Below are 27,762 nucleotides of genomic sequence, written 5' to 3' on the forward strand. Positions count from 1 at the left end.
CTCAAAAGTTTAAATGTTAAGTAGTCAAGATTGTTACAACACATTTTTCTTTAAAAAAACATGCAAGATCACATCAAATGGTTTTATCAGTATTATTCATTAAAACATCATAGCCAAATTTTTCAAAGAAAGTTTACTCTGATCAATAACGACAAAATCTTATATATTAGGAGGTTACCTCTTTCGAATAAATTACTACTTGCCATTACTACTAAAGTGGACAAAAAACAAGAATAAGTAACAAAGATATATTTATCAATAGCTTCAAAACATGCAAGATCACATAAAATGGTTTCATTAGTATTATTTATTAAAATATCGAAGCCAAATTTTTCAAAGAAAGTTTACTCTGATCAATAATGACAAAATCTTTCAGACCGCTCTTTTTTACTTTCAGTGTGATTTCAGCGATTTCACAATTTTCTGGCCACAAAGCACATACTTCGACAGTACTACCTTTTCCAATAATACCCTTCTCATGTGCAGCAGCAAGTTGATTAACAACCCTTCTTTCTACTTCATATTTTATAGATCGAGCTCCATAATTTACGTCATAACCATCTGCCAATGCAGATTCTACGCTCCTGTCCCATTTTATATCTATTTTGTGTTTTTCTTTAGCCTAAAAAATTATAAATTGAACATAAGTGGCTGGTTTGTCCAATACCATACTCTTTGTGCCCAACACTGCAATTCTCTTGAAACCAGCCGTATAAGTTCGCTTCTTGAAAAGGGCAGGAAGTACACTATTTCGTTTATTCTTCCCAAAAACTCGTCCCTCTTGAAATGTCTCTTCAGTATTGGTTTCACCACCTCATCTTTGAATTTCTTAGATATTTTTATATTATCCGAAATGTGTTGTTCTTTTCCTGAAATGTATTAAAAATATGAGATATTTGTGTCTGAAACTGAAAGTTTTTGAAACCGACAGATAATTTTGTGATAAAAGATCAATATAAACCAACTACCTGTTTCTCATCATATCGATATTCCAATCATTTATCTAAAACGCAACAAAAGTAAACTTTATACACTACAATAGAGAAAAAATTATTGTTTTGTTAATTCGAAAATGAAGGTGTTTTATAATGTTGAGCTTTTGCCTCCCCCATAATGTAGTCCCTCTGAACGTGGTGATCCGATGTACCTACATAATGTGACGACAAATCGCCGCCTTGGCATGTTCATATAGTGTTCAGTTCTATTCTTGAATTATTAAATAGTAATTGAATTTAAGCATACCACTTATTACTAAAGAAATCACAAATAGATGTAACTCAGTGGTAGGACGTAACATTGGTACCAGAAGCAGAATAAGTAGTGGTGATGAAGAACAAAGGCTGGAGCAGATACAATATTATATGATGGATAAAAAAACAGTAACTTGAGCCAGCAAAGGATCAACAAGGTCTTGCCTTTCAACATGCGTCAGGTGATACGCAGTGAACACCTACCGTCCCAGAGTAGGAATCAATCTGCTATCCACCATAGTGTTTGATTTATTTATTTACGGGCAAGCCCATATAAAGTATGAATTACAGTTTTAAATTTTAATCAAAATAATAATAAAAATGCAATTAAAATAAAATCAAAGGTACTGAAATACAAATTGCAACTAAGAACAGCTTAAATGGGGTTAATTTAACATTTAAAAGGGGTTAGTTTAGAGTATGAAAAGACAAAAGACAATGAGCATCAATAAAACATATACCACATATACTATCTCAAACTATACATCAAAACATTAAAACACAGTATTCTGTAATTGAGTTTTAAAATGATGCAAGAAGTTGAGCATCTCAAGATAAGTGTTAAAATTGGTTTATCATAGGATTCTTGGAATGCAGCTATTGAATGTTTGGTTTAAACGATAAAATGGTACATAAAATGTTTGTTGCTGTCGAGGTGAGCGGTTTTGAACGTGTAGATAATTTTTTTCTAGGAGTACAACACAACTGCATTTGCCGTTACCTACTAATATTGAGAAGTAGTGTCAGGTCTCTCTGTTTCCTCCTAGTTGCCAGAGAGACATGCTCGGAGATTGCAGTAGCAACTCATACTCGCAACGAACACCAGATATATATGCTATATATCTGAGGAAGTTGTGTTGGAAATTTTCGATGTTCTTGATATAAGTTACACAATGAGGAGACCAGACAGAAGAACAAAACTCTAGGTGTAGACGGGCCAGTGAGCAATAAAGGGCTTCAATAGCAGTTGGGTCAGTGAATTTGTGGGTTAGCCTTTCGATAAACCCTAGCATTTTCATGGTTTTATGGATAGCCGTGGGTATATGTTGATTGAAGCTTAAGGTGGGATCAAGAACAACTCCAAGGTCTTTCATTTGATCAACAGACTCCAAAACATGACGATCATTTAAAGTGTAATCAAAAGTAGTAGAAGGTACCTGGAATCGATAAAAGTGCATGACATGGCACTTTGTGACATTCAAGTCCATATCATTTAAGGAGCACCATTTAAGTGATAATTTGCTCTAACCATTCAAGTCCTATACATAAGATAGCTACTAATCCATTCCAGTCCATATCTGTTGAGCTTTTGGAGTAAGAGATTATGGTTAACCCTGTGAAACGTCTTAGAGAAGTCAAAGTACACAGAATCAATCTGGCAACCCTTCTCCAAAGACTTCAACAGGAAGTGGGAATAGGTAACTAGATTTAATTCAGTTGATTTACCAGCACAAAAACCATACTGTTGTTCAGTTATGATGTCAGAGCAATCAAAGGTGAGGTAATCTGCCAGAATGTTCTCAAATATCTTGGTAATTGTACTAAAAATAGATATCGGTTGGATACCAGATACCACTTGACCAATTTGTATCTGAATCTTAAGAGTGACTTATGAAATACGTCTGTTTTTCAAAAATATTAGGAAAAATATAAAGGCTAAAGATGTGTTGTAAATGAAAGCTACAGTTTCGAAAACACTTCGTTTCAATAAAACTTTCACCCGTGTGAGAAGCCTAAGTCAATTAAATCTATAGTTGAATTAAAAAGAAAATACAGATTGTTCCATATTTGACATAATGAAATAATGGACTATCAAAAGAGAGGTGAAAATTTTACATATACATTTCAAATTATACTGAAAGTATGTGATAACATTATGTGAAACAATAGAAAAATTTTGATATTCTTATCATCAGTCTCACGTTAATATTAAATTGAAAATTACCTTCAGTTTGGTCAACATCAAGTCTTGTATTTTTAAGTTTTTCAATTTCTCTTCTGAGCTGCATGCCATGATTGGCAATTTCATCACTAGCTAAATTTGATGTCATAATGAAAATGGCATCTTTACACTCAATTGTTTTTCCTTGACCATCGGTGAGGCGGCCTTCATCAAACAACTGAAGTAACACCGTCAAAACATCAGGGTGGGCCTTGTCCACTTCGTCAAATAGAACTACGGCATTCGGACATTTTTTCAGTTTTTTAGTTAACTGTCCTCCTTCATCGTGACCTATGTAGCCTGGAGGGGCGCCTATAAGTTTAGCAACCTGTTTTGACAAAACATGTTATTGGACGTAGTTAATTTTGGACCAATTGTTTCAAAAACTAATTTACTATTATACTTTGAATGCACTTATCTTCAATAAATCCAATATCAATAATTGTAGGTGAATCTCGAAAGAATGGAAATTGAAGTTTTCCTATTTGAATAGTTATTTGGGATAATTGGGATAACTGTATAGTAGACTGGGAAGATAAGCAAATTGACAACATTGCGGGTTGCTTATGTTCTAATATGCCCATTAATGTGAAAATGGTTCAATCTATAGGCAATGAGACAAAAAAAGAAAAAACAGTGTAAATTGAAAAAATTATCTTTTTAGAGTCAATGAAATATGTATTGTGAAAAAAATACAACTATTGCATTTTATTTTACGGGAGTTTTGATCACTAATCATGTTTGGTTGAAAGAACTGTAACTTTTGACAAATAAGTGACTGAAGGGAAATACTTATTTTTAGGAGTGTAGAGGATTTTAACTGTTGAAAAAAAAACTATATTTTCAGTGAGATCAGCTCTAGAAGTCCTGGACAGTTAATATTGTCTGATAGTACTTTTTGGAGAAAATATATCAGAGTTAAATCCATTGAACTGAGATTTTACATTGAATATATGTATATTTAAAACTTTATCTGTGTAAAACGTTTTTAAAAGCACAGTATCGCAAAAATCTCTCTCAAACACTTTTTATTGGTCGACTAAAGCATTCATAGTGTGAAGATGAAACAGTCATCATTGCAAAGCAACTTTCAAAATAACTTCCTTTTTTTCAAGTATGATCCTGTCGAAGAAAAAGTAATCAATAAATGATTTAATACAACAATAGAGAGAAATCTTGATCTGATTAGTTTAGTTACAGATGTTCTGTGAATAATTGTTCAAGTTGAGACTAAACAGAAATAATGAATATAAATACAAATTTTGTGAGTTGTATTTTTTTCACAATGGGTTCTATATAGTGTTATATTCTTCAATTAAAATGTAAAGCATTCTTGAAAATAATATATCATTTATTAGTGAAATTATTTATATTATCTATTATATGTTTAAACTTTTGAAAACCAACTGTTGGTATCAGAATAGTTGATTATTATCAAAAATAAGCGGAATGCAAAATAATATTGAAATTCAAATTGTGCCTTCTGGAGCAATACAAAACAATGTAAAAGTTCAATTTGTAATTTTTTGCAACAAAAATATAACATGAACTCTATTATTACCTGAACAGTGTAAGGGAGATATTGTTGAATATCATAGCAGGAAATATTCAAAGAGATAGCAATTCAAATGACTTTCAACTTTAATTGTGATAACTATATACTCATATGTTTACATACCTATTCCAAAAATAAATTAGTCATCATTCATCTTCATTCTACTGTTTTCTATCAAATGTAGATCAACCCCAGCATGTTTCCTTCCATAATACCCTTGCCCTCAGTAGAATTTTTCTATAATGCTATACTTTAGAATGTGCACATTCTTATTCCTAAGTATCACCTCAGGTAATCCCAAAATATTTTATACATATACCTACTCCAAAAATTACACAAAGCAGATTTCATCCAATTCATATACATACATATTCGAAGATACTTTCAATTTCATTCATCAGATTCATTAAAGAGTGTTTGTCGTCAATATACCTCGTGTTTTTCTTGAAATTCAGACATATCCAATCTGATGAAGGCCTGCTGTTTTTCTTTGTGAATATAGGCAGCTAATTGTTTGGCCAGTTCGGTTTTTCCAATTCCGGATGATCCCAAGAATAAGAAGACCAGAGGATGATCATCATCTGTCCAACCATTCTCCTTTCGCCTCACAGCTAGAAGAAAAAAAAGAAAATGAAATTGAAATTATAATTTTTCTTTATTTACTGGCTGCGACAATAGCAATTGCCCCTTCTTGGCCTACTATGTGCTTCGTCAGCCTTTCCTCAAGTGGATATCTTCTACGTTCTTCCTTTTCTTTTTCTAGTTTTTTTTCTTCAAACTAATCAGAAACTAATTTTCAGAAAACTGTTATTAGACTTTATTTACAAAAAATCAAAAAGAGGAGTGAAATGAGCAAAAAAAAACCCCGAAGCAAAAATGTTCCCCAACATATCCGAACTGTAACACTCTTCTCAACAGGTGTTTTACCAACCAAGTGAGAGATAAATATCTCCATCAAAATCTCTAGACCCCAGAAGCCTAACACTCTTTTTGAAGACCCTTTACCAATCATTCCGATGAAGACGATTATATCCTAATGGAGAAGAGTATTATAGTTCACATGCCTCTTCTTGAAAAAGAACAAAAAAATTAACATTGGGCACAAATCAAAATCTACCTATTGATTCATAAACAGCAACAAGTACAAGTATCCAATAAAAAAAATAACCAAAAATTGTTAGGGTAATAAATTGATGGATGTAGCTGTTACTATATGGTAGGAGATCATAATGAAAAGAGAAATGAAAATTTCTATGTTTTTTACCACTTTTGATTTAGCAGCCTACAACTCAATGTTACACAGAGCATTCTCACTGCATTTGTCTACAAACAATCTAGCTAGGGTAATTGATAAAATTACACAGACAGGTCATGATAATGGTTTCATCGCAGATATTATCCAGAAGTTAGTCAGGAAACAAAGCCGGAAATTCACTTACAGATCCTCAGGTCAAACAACCAGAATCCAAGAAATGAGTAACGCTAACATATTTTGGAAAAAAAGAACAGAAATAATCGCAGGTTTCTTCAGAAAAAAACAATGTGGAGGTAGCATTCAGACCGCATGCCAGGTTATCTCATTTCCTTTTCAATGCCAAAGATAAGGTCGACAAGTTGGAAAAATCAGGAGTTTATAAGCTTAAGTGTCCGGAGTGTAATAGTTATTTAGTGGGACAATGCGGACGAAATTTCCAAAAACGGTATGCTGAACATGAAAGGTCCTTCAGACTAGGAAAAATGATTCGAAGTTTTCAAACCATTCCTTGGCATGCAACCACAAGTTTCCGAATCTAAACGATACGGAAATTCTCCACTATGCAAGGAAGGGTTGCAAACTCAATTATTTAGAATCCTTGGAAATTCACAATCATAAACATTGCGGGTGCAACCTGTTAAATGATCAAATCGATTTAATTTACTCTCCGGTTTTAAAATTGGCACATCCGCATTATGAACTGTAAATTCAGGTATTCAATCAAGTACCTGAATGGTATACAGGGCTTTTCATGATGAGCGTTAATTAACCGTTTCCGACAAACTATTTAACGGATCAACCTGAAAATTTCACAGTATGCATAAATCAATATGACCTACACGCCTAAAATATTTTAGACGAAGCGGCGTTGTCGCTTCTACTATAAAGTAGCGGCTTCTTTGATTTTTCAAATGGAACACCCCATATATAATATCATATTATGATTCAGTATCACTTTGTCAACAAATTCATATACTATTTCCCTAAACCTATCTATTACCGTTTAGAAGATATAAATTAATTTCGATATTTTTTTACCAAACATGAACTTTTATAAATGCTGATAATCTTGAACTCTCTTGCACTAAAACGATCAAATTTGTAATGAAGTGGAGTGATACTATGAGGGATCTTCACTCCGAGTCATATTTTCATTTGCCTCATACAGGGTCTTCAAAAAATGCAGATACTTTGATCTCATGAAAAAATGAGTGAAACTCAATTTTTTTTAATGGAACACACTGTATATTTCAACATTTTTGAGCACTACATCCAATTTTAGATTAACTTTGTTCAGATATTACTATTTCTATTTTGAACCGTTTTCGAGATAAACTGTTTCAAACGGAAACTGACGTGGTTTTCTTGCTCGTTTTTTTTTTGAATTCATCACTTATTTTGGATATTCAACATTTTTTTTATACTTGGTAATATTTCTTTTTGATCCAGTTTTTTAACTGTCTCAGATTAGTCAATTCGAAATTGGTATGTACCTACCTTAGAAAAAGGTACAATTTGTATACATTGAGGTATTGGTCTCCAACGTACAATAGTACACATTAATATTTTTTAATAGTGTGCTTTGGAAAAATAAATAAACCAATTATTTAACGTCAGACTTTCGTTGGTGGATTTGACTGATTGTGATAGCTACCAATTATAATGGAATAATTGGTTGAAGATTTCTTGAATTTATTAATAATTTATGGTGAGTGCAATAGAATTGCAAGTAGAACATGACGAGTATTTCATGAAAGATATCCATAACTTCCGAAGCCGAATAATAATGTGATAAATTGACTACTAAAAACTGTAGGTTGAATGGAACCTTCCGTCCAAAAATCATTCGTAAGAAGACTAAAGTGGATGATGATGACAATGGTATAACAGTTTTGGGATACTTTCATGCATTTCCAAATGCTTCTCTGCACGAGGCTGAAAGGGAGATGGGCATACCCTACGTGACAATTTGTCGAATTCCTAATAAGCATAAATGGTATCCCTATAAGTTCTACTGTGTCCAACATTTGAAAGAGACTGATTTACCTCGTAGAGTGGAATTCTTTGAATGGTTACTTGTCAAGACTCAAGAGGATGAACATTTCCTTGACAATATCATATGGACAGATGAGGCCAAGTTCACAAAAAATGGAGTTTTCAATAGACACAACAGTCATTATTGGGCGCCAGAAAATCCCCATGTTGTCCGCCAAAGGGGTTTTCAAGAAAGATGGCAATTCATAGTATTTTGTGCCATAAAGAATGAGTCAAAATATGAAGATTTACTGAGGAATGGAATTCAAATGATTTTAAATAATAGACCAGGAAGAGAACGCGTATGGTACCAAATGGATGGTGCTCCACCCCATAATTCTCATTAAGTCAGCGAAGCTTTAACCGAAATCTTCGAAGACAGATGGATTGGTAATAATGGACCTTTTCGTTGGCCTCCTAGAACACCAGATGGCAATCCATTAGATTATTTCGTGTGGGGTTTCATTAAAAATATGGTTTACTACACTCCAATAACAACAATGGAAGATATGAAATCGAGAGTTACAACTGCTTTCAATAGTTTGACTCCAGACTTTATCAGAAGCGCTACACATGACAATCTTATAAAGAGATTACATGTTTGTTTAAGTAGAGGTGGACATGTGTTTGAACATATTCTGAAATACACTGACGATTAAATTAACTCATTAATTTATGGGTTTATTATTTTCAGTTCGTGTTTCAGCGTTAATAAAACTATTGTTTGAAGAGAAGTTTCATTCGATGGTTGAGGAGTATTTTAATAATTATCTTTTCATTGTATTATCTGTGACTAATTGAGAAACATCAAACAAAATCTGTTTTACAAAAATGAGTGATGAACAAGGAAACCATGTCAATTTCCGTTTGAAACAGTTTATCTCGAAAACGGTTCAAAATAGAAATAGTATTATCTGAACAAAGTTAATCTAAAATTGGATGTAGAGCTCAAAAATGTTGAAATATACAGGGTGTTCCATTTAAAAAAATTGAGTTCCACTCATTTTTTAATGAGTGCATTTTTTGAAGACTCTGTATGAGGCAAATGAAAATATGACACGGAGTGAAGATCCTCATAGTATCACTCCACTCCATTTCAAATTTGATCGTTTTAGTGCAAGAGAGTTCAAGATTATCAGCATTTATAAAAGTTCATGTTTGGTAAAAAACATATCGAAATTAATTTATATCTTCTAAACGGTAATAGATAGGTTTAGGGAAATAGTATATGAATTTGTTGACAAAGTGATAATGAATCATAATATGATATTATATACGGGGTGTTCCATTTGAAAATCAAAGAAGCCGCTGCTTTATAGTAGAAGCGACAACGCCGCTTCGTCTAAAATATTTTAGGCGTATAGGTCATATTGATTTATGCATACTGTGAAATTTTCAGGTTGATCCGTTAAATAGTTTGTCAGAAACGGCTAATTAACGCTCATCATGAAAAGCCCTGTATATTGGCGAATGTAATGAATCATTGTTAGTTTATTGTATAAGTTTGAGAATGTCCATATAGGACGAAACTGCAGTAACGTTAGTTACAATTTAAAGTGGTAAAAAACATAGAAATTTTCATTTCTCTTTTCATGTTAGGGTGATTTTGGGTGGTATTAGGGAGGAGCACAAAGTGAGCAACAGCTAGATTTTATTAATCTAACATCAAACTTAGGAAAAAAATTAATTATAGCCAAACATTCAAATATCAAATTGAAATGCATATAATTTTAGGAGAGATTAATTTTTGGAAAAATAGTTTTGTCTTTCTACTTCTTCACCTTCATATTAAAAAAAATGTGGGAAACTTCCAAAGGAAAGAAAAAGCCAATTAATTTCAAAGTAAACAACACAATATAGTATTTTTTCGTTTTTCCCCGTGGGGTTACCAATAACACAACACAACAAAAAAATATTTTTTGAATGTTTCCTACACTAAATTAGTCAATTTCTACTAATTTTGGGGTGATAAAAACGAAAATAACAATGAAAAATTTTTATTAGCTCTGGTTTTTGAGATACACAGTACTTAATCTTAAAGAGTAGTTATACTATACGTGAAAAGTGAAAGTACATAAAACAATATTGTTTCTTTTAGAATATTTTAAGTACAAAATTAATAAAAAAAACATTATTCTTAGTGTTTTGACAAATAAAAGAAGTTTGTACCACCAAATTTCAATTAAGTCCATCCGATTCATTGTAAGATCGCTGTCGTTTAGCTTGTCTTTTATAAAACACTTCTGGAGCATCCCTACACACAGACCAGCAGTAGTCTGCAAGCATTGCTTCATTCCAACGGCCCTGATATCTCTGTTCCATTAAGGCAATGTCTTGATGGAATCTTTCTCCATGTTCGTCACTCACAGCTCCACAGTTTTGTGGGAAGAAATTAAGATGAGAGTGAAGAAAATGAATTTTTAAGGACATGTTGCATCCAAGTTGGTGGTAAGCTTGAAGAAGCTCTTTAACCAATGCTGTGAAGTTATCATCTCTTTTGTTACCTAAAAACCCATGTACAACCCCCTTAAAGGCTTCCCAGGCTCTTTTTTCATTTCCTGTTAAAATCATATCAAAAGCAGGATCATTTACGATTTCACGGATTTGAGGCCCAATAAAGATGCCTTCCTTGACTTTAGCATCACTCAACCTGGGAAACTTTGCTCTCAAGTACTTAAAAGCTTGTCCTTCCTGGTCCATGGCCTTCACAAAGTATTTCATTAGTCCCAACTTAATATGTAATGGGGGAAGGAGAACATCCTTAGGATCTACAAGAGGCTCGTAAACTACATTTTTCTCATTAGGGTTTAGGTCTCGTGTAGGCCAGTTCATTTTTTTATAGTGAGATTTTCTATCCCGACTGTCCCACAAACACAAAAAACAACAGTACTTGGTGAACCCTAATTGCATTCCTAGGAGTATAGCAATGACTTTCAGATCACCACAGATGTGCCACTTGTGTTGTTCATATTTGATTGATTGAAGAAGTGTTTTCATATTTATATACGTTTCCTTCATGTGAACTGCATGACCTATAGGAATAGAGGGTAGCTGATTTCCATTATGCAGAAGTACAGCTTTTAAGCTTAGTTTTGAAGAGTCTATAAACAGTCTCCATTCAGATGGAGTGTGATCCAAATTCAAGCAGTCCATCAAACCATTAACATCAGAACAAACTACGAGGTTTTCTTTTTTCTCAAAAAAAGGAAGCAAATCTTTTTGACGCTGTCTGTACTGAGATATTTTCACATCATGTTTTAGAAGATTCCACTGTTGTAGTCTTGACCCTAACAGCTCAGCCTTTTCCTTAGACAAGCGAAGATCTCTTATAAGGTCACTCAACTCTGCTTGACTAATTCTGTGCAGATCACTAGACCTATCGCTTACCTCAAAATCAGGGTCATAGGATGTAGAAGGATGGGTTGCTCCTTCTAAACAGTCTTCATCACCTTCCTCTAAAATTTCATAGTTTTGGGGTGGAGAAGGGACTGGCAAATTGTCTGAGTGTGGTACAGGCCGAAGAGCAGATGGGAGATTAGGGTATTTAACCGTTCCTCTTTTCTTCATAGATAAACCTTGCTTAATGGGAGGAGTTAAGCAGAAATAACACTCGTCTGTATGATTGGTAGGCTCACGCCAAACCATAGGTACTGCAAGAGCCATTGCCCGGTTTTTATTTTTCAGCCACTCTCGCAATATGACGGAACAAGAATTACAACATATATGAGGAGCCCATGATTTATCTTGGTCCCCAACTTTCACACCAAAATAATGTTCATAGGCTGTCTTAACGATAGGTGTCATTTTACGTTTCTGAGCCTTAAATGTTATTTCACCACATATATAGCAAAAGCTATCGACAGAATTCACACACTTTCGAGGCATGTCAGATCAGCACTTAAATTAATTTAAAAATCAACTTCACACGATAATTTCAATAGCAACCACGTGCGTACAATTAACAAACTCACATAGGTTATGTTTACTACTTAAGAACAGCTGATGAGAGGGGTGTTACGTAAACAAACATGTGTACCAACTGTTGGTGATGAAATATTTCATTTGTTGAAAACTCAATATACATATATATAATGATACTATATCTTGAAAACAAGAGCTAATATATAATTTTTATGGTCACTTTCGGTTTTAACACGTGGAAATACATTAAAATCATCTAATTTCAACCCCGAAACAAAAACTTTGTTGTGTTGTGTAATTGACTACACTGTAAAATAATCAAATTCAACTTTATTTCACAACAAAACACTTCAACTAAAACTATTATTTTATTATTCAAATGTCTATCGCCTCATAAGATCGCTTTGCACCGCACTGTCAGAAAAAATTCACTGTACCGATGGGCGAGTTGATGGCGTTTATATTTTGCAATCGAAGGAGGTAGAACTTCCTCGGAATTCTATCGAAGTCGGTAGCATTATTCTCGCGACGTCTAGAACGCCGGCGAACATCGAGAAATCGCGAAATGTCACAATTGGTTTATGGCTACCAGTGGCGACCGGCATTATTTTCTTTAGGGCATGATTTACAGCATTACCCCCTTCCCTGAGGCTGTTCGCCCCGAACAAAATTCCAAGAGGGGACATCACCACCCATGTAAGGACTCAGGCTCTCTATGTGGACAACTTTAGGCCTGCTTCTGAGTGAAAATTGGATCATTTATCTTTTTGGTTACCAAGTAAGGTCCTTGCCGTAGTCTATGCAATTTGGGACACAAACCTTTCCGACGTTAGGGTTGGTAGAGCCACACTGCATCGCCCTCCTTGAAGCTCTCCGGCAGCGACTTTTTTTGAAATCTTATCTTCATCCTGACGCTGGAAAGCTGTAATTTGGATCTGGCAAACTTGTGTACAATTTCCACTCAATCCTTCAAGTCATTCACGTATTCTAAAAGGAGTACCTCTTGAGATTCATCAGATGGACAGTGACACATTACATCGGAAGCTTCAGTTCTCGACCAGTTAGCAACATTATGTTGGGAGCTCCTGTAGGCCAACAGAAAAAGAGGAACCAATTTATCCCAGTCTCTTTGGTTTTTGGAGACAAACATCGCGATGTAATTATTTATGGTGCGATTATGCCTCTCGACCATTCCATCGGATTGTGAGTGAAGAGCAGCTGTTCTTGTCTTCTTTATTCCCAACAAAGTCATCATTTCCTTTCATAGATCCGATTCGAAGAAGCGACCCTAATCCGAGTGTGGTTCCTGGGGTACTCTGTGTCTGGCAATTCCGAAACAGGGCTTCTGCCACCTTTACTTCAGGCCATTTGGAGAAATAGTCCATCACAACCATAAGGTACTTGTTACCATATTTGGTCAAAGGGAGTGGTCCCAGAATGTCAAATGCGATTTTCTCGAAAGGGCACCTTCTGAGATGCTACTGCAATCTTCCTCTTTGCCCAGTCTTCAGATCCTTTTTCGAAGAGTACAGGTCACAGCACTTACACCATTCTTCCACATCTCGGCGTCAATTGACCCAATAGTAACTCTCACGCACTCTCGCTAGAGTGCTATTTACTCCAAAATGCCCTCCAGTGCGACCACCGTGCAGCTGTTCAAACATAATCGGGATACACGTCTTTGGAAGGATCATCTGAAATTTGTTTTTCCATCCGGGCTTTTCCATTTCTAAGTGGGTAGGTCATCTTGAATGCCCATGGAGTCCCACTGGAGCCAGTAGCCCTTTTTCTTGCCATTCCGGCTTCACTCCTTTGTCAATTCATTCTCGAACAGTTTTCAAGGCCGCAAAGCCTCGAACATTTTCTTAATCTCTTCCATCTTGTCGTAATCAATTCCTTGTTTTCACCATAAAACAGAAAATTTTCAGTCTATCATCCCACTTCTGATACCAAATCTTACGTTTTCCCCGTGGGTTTACCAATAATTGACTACACTGTATAATAATCAAACTCAACTTTATTTCACAACAAAACACTTTAACTGAAATTTCAACTATTATTTAAATATCTATCGCCTTATAAGATTGCTTTGCACCGCACTGTCCACGAAACTTGACTGTATCGATAGACAAGTGGATGGCGTTTATATTTGGCAATCGAAGGAGGTAGAAACTTCATCAATATTCTCGCCACACCTAGAACGCTGGCGAACATCGAAGAACCGCAAACGTCGGTCGGTGCTCTTAGCCACGTCACAACAGTATATTGTGTAGCGTTCCTATGAGTGATATCTGATTCAATTTCATAACGAATGATTGGAGTACAAAATGTATAAGAAAAAGTGATTTTCATATAATTCAATGTTCACATAGAAGTAGTTGTTTTGAAAGTATTTTTTTCTTTTGTGTAATTCAATGTTAATATGGAAGTAGTTGTTTTGCTAGGGCTTTTTCCAGTTTGTATCTATAAATAACTTCTATGATGCATGATCTACACATTTTTGTAAATAATTTATTTTGAGATTAATTGCTTTCTCCCTTCATTTGGAAGTAGAAAGCCAAAACCTTTCTTTCCCAATAATTCAAATATCACCTGCTTAAATTATTTAAAACGATATTAGTTTATATTTATGTAAGTCTGACTAGTAGGTTTGAAAAATATGGTTCAGTTTGAGTGAACCAGTGTTAAAAATATCCTCTAGAAAATGAACAGTTTTCCAGATCTGAAATTAGTAAAAACATGGAAAATTAAAGGCACAATTCAAAAATAATAATTTGATTAGCAAATTCATGTATTTTAGTAGTAAACACTTCAGCTAGGATGATGCATATAAACAAACCCTGGTGTTTTTACCGATTTGCTTTTGTTATGTCAAAAACTCTTGTAGCGAGAAACAACATTGACCCAACTTTGTACAATTGATAGATGGTGCAAAAATTGAAATGATATCTATTTAATCCCAAATGTAAGCATTGAAGATTGAAGTACTAACGTTTCATTGCTAAGCTGCTTCACTTGAGTAGTACTCAGCAACTATGTAAATGAAATGCTGAAATTTATTGGATCTGTTTATCATTTCTTTATCAAGAGTGCCATAGATCAAGAGTTTTTAACCAAACATTTAATATGGGGACAGGATCATTCCAGGACTATTCTATGCATCTTGATTCTACTCATAAGTGCTAGTTATATTTCAATTAATTTTTAAGCAAATATTTATGTTTCTATGTTGGGTGTTGCCTTGCAACAATTCTCCTAGAATTGAAAATTCCACTTCCATTTTTACTGACTCACAATAGATACTTCTCCTTCCAAAAATGTTCTAATTTCTGCATCTTTGGCATATATAACAGGTGTGTGACCAATATCATTTTCAATTGTTGGGTCTGCACCATAACTCAACAGCATCTTCACTAATTCAAAATTGTCAATCAAAACAGCATAGTGAAGGGCTGTGAAACCAAGAAATGTTGCTTTATTATTGAGATTGCTTGAAAATTCCTCATCTCGAATCATTAACACTGAAAAAGAAATACCAACTAGACTAGGAGAATAACATTCACATGATGAAAAACATATGTAAGCACTTTAGTTACTTCATATCTACCTTCTACAGGATGCATCCCTTTTTCATGGGCAGTTCTGTTAGGATTAATATAATTATCAGGAAGATTGGGATCTGCACCTGCATTCAATAACATTTCCACAATGTCACTACGTTCATTAACTATAGCGACTAAAAGAGGTGTCCATCCCAAATGATGTCTTTTATTGATATTTGTTCCCTCCTTTATCATTCTGAAAATACAATTTAAGAGGATATGGTAATAATATATACTTCATTTCCACTAGATATTTCAATTGCATCAGTAACCTTTTAACTTCATGTGTGAGACCAAAAAAGCATGCCTTAAACAGGCGTTTTTCATCCTTATCTAGTCTTCCAATATCACAATATACAATACCCACTCCCAGAGTAAATTTGAATAAATTCGGTGATTTGTGAAAATGGTGGAACTTCTCCTTTCTTTTTCGTTCATATTTCCTAGATACATTCAGTTTTAGTTTATAGTTATCACTTCTCAAGTTTTGAACTCCATATATTGACGCCTCAATGTGCCTTATCGCTCGAAATGAATTACAAATTCTTGCCAATTTCAACATTATAGAAAAGTCTGTTTGGTAAGATTTTGTTAGGTTAACTTTCTTCTTCTGTTCTATTGTTTTTTTTTTTGCCATAACAGACTGGGTTAACAAAGTGAATCCAGATTATTATGTCTTCTTCTTCTTCTTATGTCGCAGATGTCGCAGTCAAATTCACATTAAAAAAATTAAAGCGCCTGCGTAAGATGTGGATACTGGATAGATATTGGGATGTGCCTTTGTTTTAGAAATTTTTGTAATAGACCATAGGGGGGTAACAATAGTCAATGAACCTATCAAGATGTATAGAATATTCCTCTTATGATCATTTGGACCTCTTCCCATTAAATAAAGATTTAAACAAAATACGCACGACAGATTTAAATTCTTGCACCATCTATCAACATGTGTACAAAGTTGGGTCAACCTTAATTCTCGCGTCGGGAGTTTTGGACAAAACAAAAGGGAATCGGTAAATACACTAAGGTTTCCATGCATTTTGAAATCTATTTGAGTCATCAATTGATCATTGATAACTAATAATGCAAATACTATAATTTTTTTAAGAAGCAAATAGGTGAGTTAATCGCGTGAATTGACATTCGTGGACATATTATAAGTAGGTGAAATTTCAAAATTCTCTTTGCTGGTAGACGCGTTCTTGATGAAAACTATAGGATCGCCCAAACGTGATTGTAGATTCGAATCAAAGTATTGAAAATCATTTGTACTGTAAATAACATCATGAATAATAAAACAACTGGCAAATCTCACCGACAGTGAATTACACAGGATGAAACTAGACTCTAGGGAAAATTCCTCAATCATAATATTAAGCCTGATATTAATTCGGCAAGTTTGAAAGTTTTAGGTATTGAAACAGAGCTGGCTCTGCGAGGTACTTTCAATTCGAATAAATATATTGCCGCAAATATTTTGAACCCGTTCATGTAATTCAGTTCAACGAAATGAGAATTGCAAAATTATTAAAACAAAAAGCAAATGTTTAGAAAATAGTTTTCACAAGAACAGACAAAATTCGATTAGTAGGTAGTTGCCATAGATAAGAGCGAATACGTAAGGTAAACTCTTAATGTTTTGAATTTATGATCTTACGATGTTCTGGGAGATGATTAATAATTATAATGATAATAATAATGATAATGATGGTCTTTATTGGGTGAAATACAATATAACATCCAAAAGGCGAAGTTCAAAACTGCAGTGTAGAACACTACAGGTTTTTGTTCTACCACTCAACCTCCATGAACAACAATGCTTCATGAAAATACTCTTCAGAACTATTTGCAGAAGACATTTTATGAAGTTTGTCCTCCATGAATATCACACCTCCTTTTGTCACTATGATTTTTTTAAACTTCATGTTATACAATTTGTAGTTTTTCGTATCGTCACAGTAACCAAGAAAAATGCATCAACTTGATTTTGAATTGAGTTTTTTCCACTCTTTCTTTGAAATATATACCATTGTCCTAAATCTGAAAACTCTCAGCTGCTCTAAATTCGGTTTTATGTCACTCCCTGCTTCTTTCAGAGTAATTTCATCTAATCCTCGACATGGTAAAAGGTTAATCAAACATAATATCGTATTCGCAGCTTCTGCCCAAAAATTTTTATTGAAACTAGCGTTCAATTAACATGCACCGTATTCTTTCAACTACAGTACGTTTAATTTTCTCAGAAAGACCGTTCTGTTCGGGTGTATAGATAGATACGTAATGAACTGTGCCGTGATTATATTAAAAATTTGTGAACAGTTCATTACAATATTTAGTGCCCTTATCAGTTCGTAAAATCTCAGAAAAAGCGTCATCCTCACTCTACTCTTCAACATATAAATGAAATTACCTATAGACCGAACTTGCTTTCGTCCACAAAAGTCCAACTGTATCAATTCAAGAGTATTACCACTAGGTAATTTCTTCGGAAAATTCACAACATCGGTATAACCACTTCTCAATTCATATAAACTCTCACTTCATGTATTACTCATTCGTCCTATGTCAAATTTCGTAGATCAGTTTTGAAGTTTGAATGGAAATTGCTGTAGTCATACTTGGGTATCCATGCGTTCTATCTAGTTTGAACATACTTTCCTGTTCTTGTAGCAATGGTCAATAAATTATTGTCTTGGTCTCTAAGAAGTGCATTTATCGATAATATTTACGCATAAATCAGGAACATTATAACCTCCATTCAGACTGTCTCCATTCTTTGGTGTTTTTATTTACATCCTGCAAAATCTTGGTTTTGATTGCATCTGAGATAAACTGTATGCCGGTAATTTCGATAGTCTAGTCTAAATTCATTTGTTAATACGGGTATACTAAAATTCCATAGTTGTATGCCTAAATTCTCAGAAATATTATTGCATTAAAACGAAAACACCGTTATCAGGTTCTATATATTTTATAATTATTTTTTCTCATCTGTTTAGTATAATTTCCGTACGCCACTGAAAGATGCAGATTGAGGCAAAAACTTCACAGTCATTTCTGAGAATTTATATTGTTTACTATGTTGGAATTATAGTTCAGTAAGAGAGTACCCATCCACTTATCATTCACATCCATTCCAACACCCCTCAACTTATGTGCTGTAGATATAATCTGATTGATGTACTCCTTTTGGTTTTGAATTATTTGTGAAAGTCCAGGAAAGGTTTAGAAGGTGAGTAAATATGAAAAAAAGAATAATAATAATAATTGAGCTCAGGGTTCGACAGCCTGAGCTCAATGAACTGCGCAACCCGATAACCCCGGATGACGTTCATAAAGCCCTTGTGGGTTCCAAGAACTTTGCTGCTCCAGGGCCAGATGGGCTAAACACTTATTGGTGGAAAAAATTAACAAGAACCCACCGTCATCTGACTAGAGTTTTCAACTCATGGCTGGACGGAGAACAGCCGATTCCGGATTGGTTTGTCGAGGGGCGGACTGTTCTCATCTCCAAAAGCGGAGATTTGTCAATTTCTAAGAATTACAGACCGATAACATGCTTGAATTTGTGTTATAAGTTGTTTACAAGCATCTTAAACACATGAATACTCACCGCAGTTGACTGAGTGTTTGAACAGATATATGAGCATAGACGGTCGAAGAGAGGAGTCGCTGGATGCAACGAGAACATGGTCATCGATAGATGTGTAACGCAGGACTCGATACAACATAAGCGTAACCTCTCTATGGCCTGGATCGATTACCGTAAGGCATTTGATACAATATCGCATGAGCTCATCTTGCATTTGCTCAGATGCCTTGCGGTACACGACAAAATAGTGAGATGCATTGAACAACTGATACGACTTTGGCGAACTCGCTTCACCATAACATCTGGTCAAGCCAGAGTCCAATCAGGGTGGGTCACTTTCAGATGGGGAGTATTTCAGGGCGATTCCCTCAGTCCCCTTCTCTTCTGCATCTCACTATTGACATTATCCGTTGCGCTCAGAAATACTCGAGGGTATAACTGTGGCACCCCCGAAACCGGGGCACAAGGTCACCCATCTGTTTTATATGGATGATCTTGAACTGTATGCCTCTGGAGAGAAGGATCTCCATCAGTCCTTGAGGCTAGTGGAAGAGTACACGCATGATATCGGTATGAAATTCGGGATAGACAAATGTGCAATGGTCCATCTCAAAAGAGGACGATGCGGGGACTACGGAAAGGATCTGTAGCTCGTAGATGGAAGCATCCTACACCACTTGGATGCCGAAGAAACGTTTACATACCTCGGGGTGGAACACACCACTCACAAAAGGTAATAGCAGTGAAGAACTCTCTCCACGGCAAGCACAAACTTCGACAGATTTGGTCATCGGAGCTTCGGGGAAGAACAAAGTTGCTGTAACAAATATGCTTGCCGTTCCAATCTTACTATACTCGTTTGGAGTAGTGAAGTGGACACGGGAGGATCTGTATCAACTCGATGTAAAGACCCGAAAAATGATGCATCTCTATAATAGTTTGCATTCCAAATCGTCCGTCCAACGGTTGTACTTCCCCCGACAACAAGGAGGCCGTGGACTTTTGAGTTTGGAGTGTCTACATGACATGACATGAACTAAACCGAGATCATCAGCTGCTCTGGCAGCTGCCTGAGCAGCTGATGAACTCAGTTTAGTTTTCGACACTGAAAGAGGTGACCACAACTCTGTCACCGAGTTGGAACCCGTTCAGCAAAAAGCTTATATAAAAGCCGCAGATCACCTCACTTCTTCGGAAACACAAGGATAAGCCAATGCATGGAGTTTTCTTAATAACATTGGAGACCTTGACTTATCAAAGCGCCTGACTTTCGCTTTCCTCAGGTCGAGTGGGCAGCGGTCGGAAACTGAGGGGTTCATCATGGCTTGCCAGAATGGTGTCTTCAACACCTTAGTCTACCGCTGTCGCGTGATGGGTATAGAGGTTCTTGACACAAGGTGCAGCATATGCGGTCTCGGCCTATATCCATCGACATAACGCGACCCTAAGAGTGCTATATTACCATCTACGGCACGCTCACGATATTGACGAGACACCGGTGTTTCCCTACGCTTCGGGGGATATGGAGTCCGTTGTAGGGAACGAGAACTATTCGTTCTCCACCCTCAGGCTCATACAAGCTTATAAACCTGATCTAGTTCTTCTTGACCACCAGAGCAAGACGATATTTGTCGTGTCGCTGGAGTTTTCAGCTCCTGGCAAGACAAATATCGTCCGAAAAGAGGAGGAAAAAACGGATAAAAGAACGAGATTTTCTCTTCGAACTCCGCAGACTACCCAGACCACTCTGTCAGGATGGTTGTTCTGATTATTGGAGTCCTTGGTGGAATAACCACTCTCGACCACCTTCTTGACCACCAGAGCAAGACGATATTTGTCGTGGAGTTTTCAGCTCCTGGCGAGACGAATATTGTCCGAAAAGAGGAGGAAAAAACGGATAAAATATCAAGATTTTCTCTTCGAACTCCGCAGACTCTATCCATACCACTCTGTCAAGATAGTTGTTCTGATTATTGGAGTCCTTGGTGGAATGATGCCCGAGAGTAGAGAACTCTCGAATCTTAAAAACATACCGGCCTGCCGCACTAAGGCAGAAATCTTAGCCGGACAGATGCAGACGGCTGTCATTCTTAGCTCGCTGCGCTTGCTCAGGGTACATTATTCTCGGACCCAATGATCACTTACCCCACGGCGTGGGGAGTGATCGTTGTTTGATAATGCTTACGCGCCCTCCCGAATGTATCGGGGCTTCGGAGAATAGGGCCCGACCAGCGCATACTTCGGTTAAAACAAATAATTTGTCCTTGTCGGAAATAGACTAATAGTATCAATATATGATATTTCATCAATAATAATAATAGTGATGGTAATAAAAGAATTGGCGCAGTGGTAGTGCGCCCACCTCACGACCAGAAGGTCCTGAGTTCGATCCCAACCTCGACCAGATATTTTTCTCGAGAGATTTCATCTAGTTGAAGTTGGGATGATTCTATAACGTTACATGACTGAAAGACTGCGAATAGCCATGATACTCCCTAGGTGGCTTGAGGAGTTATTAACATTGCCTACCCAGGACACGAGGCTAATGACCAATGTAGTCGATGCCGATGGCATCCTCGGAAAAAAAGGATTCAGGAACGGCTGGATCAATTTCTATGATTTTTGTGTTTTTGGATTTGTCTTCGTCCGTGAAAGGATAATTAGTTTCGAAATATGATATTTTATCAATAAAAAAATGATAATAATAATAATAAAAGAACTCAAGAACGGCTGGACCAATTTTTTTGATTTTTGTGTTTTTGGATTTGTCTGCTTCGGGAATAGGACAATAAGTATTGAAATATGATATCTTATCGATGAAAAAATAATAATAATTAGAATAAAAAAGCTCAAAAACGGCTGGACCAATTTTTATGATTTTTGTGTTTTTCAATTTGTCTTCATCGGGAATGGGATACTAAATATTGAAATATAATATTTCATCAATAAAAATAATAATAATGAAAACATCAGTGGCAAAACATCAGTGAAAATTTCACTAGTTCGGACTTCCATTGTCTAATATATAAAATGATTTGAAATCCCTGAGACACCTAGAAGAGACGAATTTAAAAATGAAAAGCTGAAAATTAAAATTATATCAAGCAAAAACGTGAAATGGAATAACAGTGAAATTAAATACAAGTAAATAATACAATAGAACAATTGAACAAAAATTAAATAAAAATAAAGAAATGAAAAAAGAAAATAAAAATACAAAGTTAAGAAATTCCAAGCCACGTTAGTTCACGACGTTTCGATTGTTGGTATCTACAATCGTCTTCGGGTGATGATTGGACTGATTCCTCCAAGAGATGACTATTTATGGGTCGTTCGAGTACTTCCACTTATCCACGCTTTCCATTTTCCGCTTCACTGGTTTAGTGGGAGATAACCGTTTGGCGGGAGTTGGCACTGGTTGTGACGGGTTCTCTTCCTTGCGAGGCTCCTGCTGTCTTTTAGCCGAAGTCTTTTCTACCATCGCTTTGAAGTAGCCAAACTAGACATCATCAAAAATGATCTTCAACGGAATGGCTACTCCAAAGCGATGGTAGAAAAGATTTTGGCTAAAAGACAGCAGGAGCCTCGCAAGGAAGAGAACCCGTCACAACAAGTGCTTGCACTTCCCTACATCAGAGGATTATCGGAGAGGATAAGAAGAATTGGTTCCAAGTACAACATTAGAACCTGCTTCAGATCCGGTAACACTATCCATAGCAGCCTCACGAAAACCAGGCCACCAAACGCGGACTGCGATTCCAAGGATTGCATTTACCGGATACCCTGTGAGTGCAGAAAATCCTATATTGGTGAAACTAAGAGGCCATTCAATGTTCGCATTGCCGAGCACAAGAAATACACACAGCGAGGGGAAACCAGCAAATCGGGAATAGTAGACCATGTTTTGGATCCATCAACACAACATCGAGTGGTCCCAAGCTGAGATCATACACAGAGAGGAACATTGGTTTAGGAGAAAATTCAAGGAAGCCGCATACATATTGTCCAACAATGTATTCATCCAAGCTAGCCTAGAGATACGCAATGGAAACCCATCATCAAGCGAAAAATGGCCAACTCCCGCCAAACGGTCGTCTCCCACTAAACCAGTGAAGCGGAAAATGGAAAGCGTGGATAAGTGAAAGTACTCGAACAACCCATAAAGAGTCATCTCTCAGAGGAATCAGTCCAGTCATCACCCGAAGACGATTGTAGATACCAACAATCGAAACGTCGTGAACGAACGTGGCTTGAAATCTCATAATTGTTCTATTTTTACTTGTATTTTATTTCACTGTTATTTCATTTCAGGTTTTTGCTTAATATAATTTTATAATTTTTATTTTTAGCTATTCATTTTTTAATTATTTTCTTTTAGGTGTCTCAGGAATTTCAAATCATTTTATATATTAGACAATGGAAGTCCGAACTAGTGAAATTCATCATTATCATTATAGATATACAAAAAGTCAATATTTCATTAAGATAACTTTCGAAATATTTTCAACCTAGTTCAATTAACTTTTTTCACTAAACCAATCACCAGACCAATCATATTTTATTGAAAAGTTGTAAGTGTAGCAAATTTCATTGAATTATGGAGAAGTTTTGATATTTTTTAAAAATGACTTCAAGCTTTTGCTTCTAACCTAGTTTTTTCATCTTTATTTTGAACACCTGCAGGGTTATAAATGAATCAAATAGGAAATAAATTTTCAAAATATACCAAACAAGTTAAAAGTTAGCGCAATTTTTCCTACAATGACATCATAAACGTGTCTACAGAATCTTTGACATTTTGCATTCCCTCCAATATAATAACCCTGAGCCTGCACAGCTGTTTTGCTTTTTGACAATTTTGACAGTGACGGTGACGGCAGACAACAGTGACAAAAATTTATATAAAAATAAATGCTGTTTATTGTTTGTGAACTTGTGAAGTAGATCAAGAAATTTTTCCACTTTGAAATTGAAAGTGAGTTGATAAAAGTAGTAATTTTGAATAGTATAAAAATTCAAGTTCACGATATTAATTGATCGTAATTTATTATGTGTTTGGCAAAATACCAGGACATTTTTTAATTACGAAAGTTATCTGGAGTGTGGGAGAAAAAAAATTACAAGCTTTTTCGGTATTCTTTTGAGTTCTAATTTTACGGTAAACTTCTTGGCAATTCGGTGTAGCATAAATACTTTTTTAATTAGAAAATATTCTGAGATGGCAAATTTAGGTAACCTTGTCCTTGCCAACTGAGTATGAAAAAATTAAATTCTGTGTTTTCTTTGTGATAAGTATATCATCCATTCTAATTTTGGCCGATTGAAGGTAGGTAAGTCTTATGGATCTAATTGTATTCAACAGAAAAACATAGTGAAAGTATTCATTTATACTTTCTCCTATTTATAGTTCATTTGTTTCCTTGAAATATATCTCTTATTGCAGAACTCTGGACTACAGATTAATACATGGTAAATACTCAATTTTTCATAAACAGTTTATTTTGACTAGAGAGGTTCAAATCATCTTGTTTTAATTTACAAGAAGCCAAGCCCAAGAATAAAGTCAAGAAAATATACTTTTATATTTCAGAAAGGATAAAACAACATCAACTATAACAGAATCAACAACATTCCATGGATGCAAAAAACATATTTCAGAAATAACAAATTTCAGTTTACATCACAACACTTTCCCCTAAACTTAATTCAAAGGAATGTTAGAAAATATCAGCATTGATGATCCTAAGTAGTTTTCTCAGTTTTTTAAATCTGTCTGCATGAAGGATTCTCTGTTATCTATCTATGTATGTACTTTATTAATCAATATTACATGATATATAGTATTTTGATAAGTTATTAACTGCAACTTATCCTAAATCTAAATAAATATAAGAGTAACACAAATATTTGGTTTCAAAATGATATAAAAAATATTCTGATGAGTGGTTCGTCACATATTGAAGGCAAGTTTCTGAGCTTTATTTGAGTTTAACTTAATTAGTTTGCCACGAACCACGTTGTATCTTGATTTATAATCGAAATTACTACAGAATTATTCAAGATTCTGTTTGTTAAGGGAGCATCATTAGCTAACAAGGTTGTTAATGTGTTTTTAGTTTTGGGCAGGTCATTTAAATAGATAAATAAAGTGATCCTAAGGATGCTACCTTGCGGCACTCAATTATGTATTGTCAAAAATGAACTGATCAAAATATTGCAATGAACTATTTGTGATCTAGTCTGAAGTGAGGGAAAAACGTGTAGGAGAAATCTGTACAAGATTTGAAAAAATTAAAGTAATCAAAGATTGAGGTTGTGACTGAAGGGATTGAAGATATTTGAAAATGATTTGAAATACTCAAATCCCAATCAACATGATTTTAAGGATTTCAGATTATATCACATTGATTTAAGTATTTAAAAACCAGTTAATACGATTTAACAAGATTTAAAATTAAGTCACTTGATTGAAGTACTCGAAAATTAAACAACATGACTGATTGCAATCATTTGATCCAAATATATCAACTCTAATTATTTATCGCCGACGATAAAAATTTCACCTCAATTTTCTAGGTCGTCTGAGGATGTGAAAATGAAGTAGATACTTTTAAAAAATCGTATCATCGATAATAGAATGTGTAGGCCTACAAGACTGATATATGTTATTACGAATGGCCAATTCGACAAAAAAAACTTCACGTCATAGTTTTGCAATGATGATGAGTTTTCACCTCATTTCCACCCCTTCAGAAGGCCTGGAAAACTATGACGTGAAATTTTTCTTGTCGAATCGGTCATCAGGAATAACATATTCCAATCTTGTAGGCGTACACATTCTATTTTTGATGATACGATTATTTAAAAGTATCCACCCCATTTCCACCCCAGCAGACGACCTGGAAAACTATGACGTGAAGTTTTTTTTATTCAATCAGTCATCAGAAATTACTCATCCCAATTTTGTAGGTGCAAGTACACCTTCAATTTTCTATGATACAATTTTCAAAAAGTTTTTACTTCATTTCCACCCCCTTAGACGGGCTGGAAAACTCTGATGTGAAGTTTTTTTATGTCAGTCTTCTAGGTGTACACATTCTATTTTCGATGATACGATTTTTAATCGTACGAATTTTTGAAATATTTCCACCCTTTTTTCATCCCTTCAGACGGTTTGAAAGCTTTGACGGTTCTTTTTTTTTTCACTAAGTGGGTCAATGAGCGTATCTTAGTAAATAATGGTAGGTGAACAAAGTCGTTAAATGAAAAAAACTTTCTTTCCCAGAAAAAATAATAGTTCAATATTTATTTCTCAGTGGATGTGGATAACATCACACTCGTGAGAATAAGTTGATCAAAAAAAATTAACCTAGGAAAATGCTGAATAACTTACAACTTAATTAGGTACTCTTGTCAAACATTTTTGCAACCATCACTGAAGTAGATAATGAACTGGGTAAATTCAAAAGAGGTAGGTAAATAAATACTCAGTATAAAATAACTGTTTTTATTATAAAGTTCATTAAAATGAATATTTCCCTTCGGTTCAGTAGAAACTCAAACATTTTTAGTAAAGGATACAATGACGGGTAATACTCAAACAGGAACAAAAGTAACTTCTAAACATAGTTGAACACATAAATCTGTCAAGCATAAAACTTATTGGGGAAATTACTGAAAAATACTTTCGTAGCGGGATGGAAAGAGTTCCATGTCTCAAACAAACTCCCATAATACTAATTGTGACATTTTTTTTCTGATTGATTCGGCCGTTATTTGATAAAGATCCATAGTAATTTCATAAACTACACCTTACGATTTGATCTTCACAAACTTTATGTTCAAAAATATTATGACATGTATTGCCACAAACTTTATTTAAAGAAATATTACGTCGTGATATATTCCACTTGAAATTAATAGGCGATTTCATTTTGCCAGAGAATCAAACAAATTCCATCATAATTACTAAGCTGTACCTGAAGGGCAAAGAAAACAAATTTCAGAATATACAGAGAAAAACCATCTATGAATGTGTTTATTTCAGCGTACCAAAGGTACTTACAATTAATACAGAATCAGAATCAGAAATGCTTTATTGTCATAAAAGTTTAAGTTTTGTTGACAAAGCAGGCTTAAGAACTGAAACAATCTGAAACATTAACATAAAGGTCAAGAATTTAAAACAAGATATTAATATGGCTCGAGCACACTTCAAAAAGTTTATGGTAAAAGTCTGTGATAAAAAATTTTATATGTTGACAAAACAGGCTTAAAAACTAAAAACAATCAGAAACATTAAAATAAAGGTCAATAATTAAATAAGATATTAATGTGGCTCAAACACACTTCAAAAAGTCTATGGATAAAAGTCTGTGATGAAAAATTTTATAAGTTGGAATCAAAAGAAATTATAAATTGATTGAATTACTATGTGGTAGGACATCATCATGAAAAATGAGAAATGAAACTTTCTAAGGATTTTATCACTTTTATTTGTAACTATCGATACTGCAGTTTCGTCCTATATGGACATTTTCAAACTAATACAATAAATCACAAATTGACTGGGCATACTTGGAGACTGGCTTCAAATCGAATTATCTAAAAG

General features: G+C 34.9%; 2 protein-coding genes across 2 annotated transcripts in view; one reads left to right on the plus strand and one right to left on the minus strand.

Moving 5' to 3' along the window:
- The window catches only part of Ubr1 (Ubr1 ubiquitin ligase), a 185,222-nt gene that overhangs the window by 102,855 nt on the left and 54,605 nt on the right, over positions 1-27,762 (plus strand). The gene's annotated exons all lie outside the window — the stretch shown is intronic.
- Positions 235-16,189, minus strand: LOC111505559 (mitochondrial disaggregase). Its single transcript, XM_023160386.2, has 8 exons — positions 15,832-16,189; positions 15,565-15,755; positions 15,252-15,478; positions 5,411-5,525; positions 5,180-5,358; positions 3,196-3,520; positions 673-869; positions 235-622 (listed from the first exon to the last, which is right to left on the minus strand). The coding sequence occupies exons 1-8, from the start codon at positions 16,119-16,121 to the stop codon at positions 311-313; spliced, it is 1,836 nt and encodes a 611-aa protein (XP_023016154.1). The 5' UTR covers positions 16,122-16,189; the 3' UTR covers positions 235-310.

The sequence above is a fragment of the Leptinotarsa decemlineata genome, unplaced genomic scaffold (genome assembly GCF_025532065.1).
Source record: "Leptinotarsa decemlineata unplaced genomic scaffold, Ldec_3_MD MMD2_tig00026369_RagTag_RagTag, whole genome shotgun sequence".
NCBI lineage: Eukaryota > Metazoa > Arthropoda > Insecta > Coleoptera > Chrysomelidae > Leptinotarsa > Leptinotarsa decemlineata.

Excerpts from the sequence above, each read along its gene's own strand:
- LOC111505559 (XM_023160386.2), bottom strand. The coding sequence starts at position 16,121 with ATGTTGAAATTGGCAAGAATTTGTAATTCATTTCGAGCGATAAGGCAC. Across the intron at positions 15,479-15,564 it reads AGGGATGCATCCTGTAGAAG|TGTTAATGATTCGAGATGAG; the intron begins GTAGATATGAAG and ends TTTCTTTTTCAG. Across the intron at positions 5,526-15,251 it reads TGGAAGGAGAAGTATCTATT|TTTGAAGAAAAAAAACTAGA; the intron begins GTGAGTCAGTAA and ends GTTTCTGATTAG.